This window comes from Triticum aestivum, chromosome 1A, assembly GCF_018294505.1.
Source record: "Triticum aestivum cultivar Chinese Spring chromosome 1A, IWGSC CS RefSeq v2.1, whole genome shotgun sequence".
NCBI lineage: Eukaryota > Viridiplantae > Streptophyta > Magnoliopsida > Poales > Poaceae > Triticum > Triticum aestivum.
In genome coordinates this window covers 510529096-510534952 of record NC_057794.1, presented here as the reverse complement: position 1 = coordinate 510534952, position 5857 = coordinate 510529096, and the positions used below count along the sequence as shown (strand labels likewise).

The 5857-nt window shown below is 48.8% G+C and overlaps 1 protein-coding gene across 1 annotated transcript; it reads right to left on the bottom strand.

Annotated features, from left to right (window-relative positions):
- Positions 1–3621: 3621 nt before the first annotated feature.
- On the bottom strand, positions 3622–5157 carry LOC123061385 (peroxidase 1). Its single transcript, XM_044484472.1, has 3 exons — positions 4836–5157; positions 4561–4746; positions 3622–4451 (listed from the first exon to the last, which is right to left on the bottom strand). The coding sequence occupies exons 1-3, from the start codon at positions 5040–5042 to the stop codon at positions 3864–3866; spliced, it is 981 nt and encodes a 326-aa protein (XP_044340407.1). The 5' UTR covers positions 5043–5157; the 3' UTR covers positions 3622–3863.
- Positions 5158–5857: the final 700 nt, after the last annotated feature.

Sequence of the window (5857 nt, the reverse complement as noted above, 5' to 3'; positions counted from 1 at the left end):
CTTCCATCATAACCCCTCTTTCTCCATGCTTGGTCCAAATATTATAGTGGGGCATGAAACCGGACTCAAACAGGTGGACGTGAATGGTTCTTGACGTAGAGTAATTGTGGCCATTCTTACAGCCAGCACATGGACAAGGCATAAAACCATCCGCTCGCTTGTTTTCCTCAGCCACAAGCAGAAAAGTACGCACGCCATTAATGAACTCGGGAGAGCATCGGTCATCGTACATCCATTGCCGGCTCATCTTCAATACACAGCACCGAAAACATCAAATTAATACAATACATAAAGTTCATACATAAAGATCATACAACACTTAAATGCAACAAACAAATAATTCTCTAGCTAAAGAATTTAAATGCAACAACAAATGCGATCAAGATCGCAACTAAGGTAACAATTGATCCAACAGCATAATGATACCAAGCCTCACTATGGATGGCATATTTTCTAATCTTTCTAATCTTCAAGCGCATTTTCTCCATCTTAATCTTGTGATCATCGACGACATCGGCAACATGCAACTCCAATTCCATCTTCTCCCCCTCAATTCTTTTCAATTTTTCCTTCAAATCCTCGTTTTCTCTTTCAACTAAATTTAACCTCTCGACAATAGGGTCGGTTGGAATTTCCGGTTCAACTACCTCCTACATACAAATATCTATGTCAACTTGATGGGCATAATTTGTCATAAACACAAAATGCAATGAATAGTTTTAAAAGAGAATATACCACATCCGAATCATAAACCGGACGAGGGCCGACGGGGACGGATATCAAAACCATGGCACTATGTATAACAAACAGCGTATGGGTAAGATAATTATACGAGTAACTGTATATTCAAATCACACAAACATCATTTTTTTTATATAAAACTTCATGAACAAGAGGCTCACCACAAGGTGGTTCCGGCGACGGGACGTTGCGAGCGATCGACGGTGGTTACGACGGAGATTTAGAAGGTACTAAGTAAACCACACCTACATATGCAAACTAAGTGTTATTTTTGACCTCAAATTGCATATAAATCAAATACTAGCACATATATATAATTCCTCCCAAATTACTAAACTCAAAAATCAATCACTATATAAAGCATTGCACGAGCTAATCTAGCAATGAGAGATGAAAGGAAAAAGATGCTAACCTTTGTGATCATTTGAATGGATGGGGGCCTTCAAATCTTGACAAATTTTGGGCAAAATGTGTGATGAGCTTGAGAGGAAGAGGGAAAAGAACAGAGAGGAGAGGGGAAAGGGGAAGAACAGAGCGAGCTCGGGTGGACGAAGGGTCTATGTAGGACGATCTTTAGTACCGGTTCGTGATACGACCTGGTACTAAAGGTGCTGGGGGGGCCCCAGACTGACAACATCCTGCCACCACTCTAATTAGTACCGGTTCGTGGCACGAACCGGTGCTAAAGGTTTGCCAAACCGGTACTAATGAGAGCGGCCCGGCTAGCCGTTGGAACCGGCACTAATGGACACATTAGTGCCGGCTCAAATTCAAACCGGCACTAATGTGCTTCACGTTTGACCCTTTTTCTGCTAGTGGTCAGTCAACCTAGGGTGTGTTGGACAGACCTCCCTCCCATGACTAGAACTCAACAACAATGTCTATAAGGAACATATATTTGGGACACAGAGAAGTATCTTGCAAGTTTTATTAGGCCTCTTTTAATGCACAAGTACTTAGATGGGAGCTAAGTGCATGAAAGAGTTTAGCAACTAAAGTTCTCGATGCATAGGTTCTTAACTTGTTGTAGCTAAGCTTCTTTTATTTAAATATTTAGCAAGTAAACTCTTGCATGCATAGGATAAGCTTCCTTCATTTAAGTGTTTTACATAGGTCCATGCGCTTGACATTGTTTCTTCATGGGGTCAACAAAGTACTCTTTGTCTGTTTTAATTGCTTTGTCACATTAATTTTTTCCCTATATGGCTGCTTAGCACCTGTACACCGTGAAGCACTAAAAAGCGCCTTATGATCGAGGTCTTGGAGGAAACTTTGCATGGATGTAACAAAACAATCAAGCAATGAAGTAAAAGCTGGCCGGAGCGCATGTGGTGTACGGTGTGTGTATGTCGTCGGGGTTGGGGGAGGATGAAGGAAGCAATTTACACGGAAAAAATTGTACAAATGATAAGCCTCATCAACCCATAGTCACACTACTTTGGAGTCAGTTGAGTATCTTGCAATGGAAAAAACAAGGTTTATTATGATTGTGTTCTTGGAGGAAACTTTACATGTATATAACAAAATAAAACAATACACCCTACAGTTCTAGCCTATGTGAAGTGACCAATTTTTTTTACGAAACGTTCTCACACTTTTAGCCCTAGCCATTATAGCTCGACTCTGAAGCCTTGTTTTCTACAAACCAACTGGGGTGCATCATGCCTTTCCAAATGAACCTGCAATTGCTCCCCACACAAAATACTTTCATAGTCCATTTTTCGGGATCCCCCACCCCGCCACCGCCCGCTTGAGTAGAGGGGAGGTGGATACACAGGTTCGCTGATGAAGTTTGGAGGGGTCCTACCTGCCGCATTCACGAGAGGGAAAGAGAAACCCTTCAGGAGCCTGGGCTAAGGTCACCCGACTGTATGGATTCTGCATGGTCACGTAGGGCGTGCTGGGTAGACGTTCTATTCATAACTATAACTCAACAATGTTATATGTCCAAAACGAGTAAAGGGCATATATTTGGGAGAGAGATAAGTATCGTGTAATGTTTCTTACGACTGAGTTCTTGGAGGAACTTTACACGGATGTAACAAAACAATCAATCAATAAAATGAAAGCCGGAGTGCGTGTTGTTTGGGGTGTGTGTATGTCGTGGGGTGGGGGAGGATGAAGGAAGCAATCTACACGGAAAAATATGATCACAAATGAGAGGCCTCTTCAACCTTACACTTGCAATCTCTTTCCTCTTCCATAAGAAAAGCCCTTTCTCCTCCCGTCGGCGCCGCCGCCGGTCCGCCCCATCTCCGATGGCCTCTGGGCCATGAAGGTGCGGAGGATCTCGCCCCCTCCCCCCCCCCCCCCCCCCCCTCCCCGTCCGGTGGGAGGGACCCCATCTTCGTTCTTGTTAGATTCAACATCTTGGTTGAGGTTGTGTGGCGGCGGCGATGTCCCTTAGTAGGAATAATGTCTCCCACGCTCTATCCCCATCCCGATGGCACGTCTAGTATCATTGAAGGGCGTGTGGAAGGTGTGTCTCCATCGGATCTCGCAGGATTCGGTGGGTGCTGGTCTCCGGTGGATCTGTTTGGATCCGGTCTTCGTTTGTGTGTTTACAGGTTTGATACTTTTGATCTACGACTTTCTTCATTGACGATGGTTGCTGCTCTGGTGTGGTCCTATGGGGTCTTAGCACAATGACTTTCTGACTGTCTACTACAACGAGGTTTGCCCGGCTCCAGTGAGGGAGGGACGATGATGACGACGCGCCTTCGGCTCGCTCAAGTACTTATAGTCGTCGGTAGGTGGTCCTTATAATTTTTATTATCCATGTTGTTCTATGTACTGTCATAATTAAATATGAATAGAATGGAAGTTTCTGGGGGAGGGGGGGGGGGGGGACGTAGTCACGCTATTTGGGACTCACGGGAGTATCTTGCCCAGGAAAAACAAGGTTTATTATGACTGAGTTCTTGGAGCAAACTTTACATGGATGTCACAAAACAAAACAATCAATCAATAAAGTGAAAACTGGGGTGCGTGTGGTGTGGGGTGTGTGTGAGAGATCAGGAGGGAGGAAGCAATCTAAAAGGAAAAAGATGGTCACAAATGAGAAGCCTCATCAACCCGTTGTCATGCTAGCTGCGAACTGCGGCCCTTTCTACCACAGTTAGTTAATGATTGGGCACGTTGCACTTCTTCCTGATCTCGCCCTGGCTCCCGGTGAGCACGTCGGCGTTGCCCATCTTGATCATGGAGGCGGCGAAGTCGGCGAAGAACTCCTCCTTGTAGCCACCGCCGGCGTGGCGCTCGACGTAGGCGCGCGTGAAGGCGTTGGTGAGCAGCGCGCCGTCGGAGTGGAAGAGGCCCCTCCGCTTGACGACGTTCTTGAAGTAGGCGAGGTCGAAGGTCCTGAAGCTCCCGGGGTCCATCTCCACGAGCGTGGTGTTGTCGTTGAGGCTGGTGCACTTGTTCCTCAGCTTCGCCATGTACTGCGGTTCCAGTGTGGGGTCAATGTCGGTGGGGTTGACCCTGCCGGTGAAGTTGTAGAGACGGTCGGAGAAGGAGAAGCAGTGCGACGTGCCGATGGTGTGCCCGGCGGAGAGGACGACGAGGTCCTTGGAGTCGAGGTTCTTGGCGGCAAAGAGCTGGGTGAGCACGGTGAAGTTGGCGGTCGGGGGTGGCAACTGGTTGGTCTCGTTGGAGATGGACACGCTGCCGTCACGCCGGCCCAAAGGAACTTCCCAGAATGGACCCTTGCTCTGGAAAAAAAACCATGATCGAGCAGCATTGAGAATCCAGCTTCCACACGTACGGACGTACCTACCTCGTGGCATTTGCAAATTTGCTTAGTATTGTAGTGGTACTCACCAGCCAGACTGCGTCCCTGGCCATGAGGGCGAGTATGTCGGCGCAGGAGACGGTGTCAGGGCAGGCCTTCTCCACGGCGGCCTTCACCTTCTCGACGAAGTCGAAGCCACGGAGCGTCTGGTTCGGCTTCGCGTCCTTCTCCGCCGTCTTGTTGGCCGAGTCCAGCAGAACCGAGCCGTCGCACCCCTGCATTCACGGACTCACCATGGTCAGGCCACTGCACTGCACTGCATACGACGGGGCAATGAGGGTATATGCATGCAAGTGTAGCTTACCCTGACGAAGCAGTCGTGGAAGTGCATCCGGAGGAGCGGCCCGGCGAGGCTGGGCGCCAGTGACAGCGCCCTCACCATCTCCTTCCTCACGACGTCCTCCACGCTGGGGCACGACTCGCCGTAGAACTTCTCGTGCAGCTGCGCCCGCGCGCACGTCGCCGCCACCGCGGCGACCAGCACCGCCACCATCACAGCCCTCGACGCCATCTCGGCTTCCTTCTCGGCTAGGCAATGCGAGGACGACGATCGATGGCCAGGCAACTGGAGTATTAATCAGGAAGAAGAAGCTTGCGGGCTATGCTGCTGCGTGTGCTGGTGGATGGAACCGCCGGCCAAGACTTTATAGCGGCGGGCCGTGCATGTGGTGGGCTGTCCTCTCCTGCTCCGGAAGCAGCTACCGAGCTACCCTACCCTGCCCTACCCTAGCTTAGCTTGCTTGCACCGTTGCTGCATGGCTCCATGCATGGGTGGTTCGTCGTCGTCGCTTGCACTTTTCTGGAATCTCTTTCCGTAGCAGGTACACGGGCCACCGTATAATGCAGGCAGCCAGGCAGCGGCGAGGCACACGTCCTACATCACATCAGCTTAGTTATTACTAGTCACGGAGTGAGATTTGTTATCGAGTTCCAATCAAGAGCCAAAGTCTGAGTCCGGCCTCAGGGCAAGAGTCAATGCCACCTACTGGTAGTTCGCGGAAATGGAGATGATACTCGTGCATCATCCGTGGGCTTGCGTACGTACCTACTCGTACTCGCGATTTCAGGGAGGACACGCATCTTTCAAGCTAGGTTCACATGATATGGCATTGCATTATATGGATGATGGGTTTTGCATGTTCACGTGTTTACAGCATCAACCACACAGGAAAAGTCACCATTTCCTAAATTATAGGGGGTACCTAAACATCAATCATACTCTTAATTATTAAGAGTGAAAAAGAAGATGACAGTGAGTCGTGTGCAACTCGTGCGATAATGATGGTGGAAGTAAGAGGAGCAAGGTCGCGGCATATATTGCCTTTG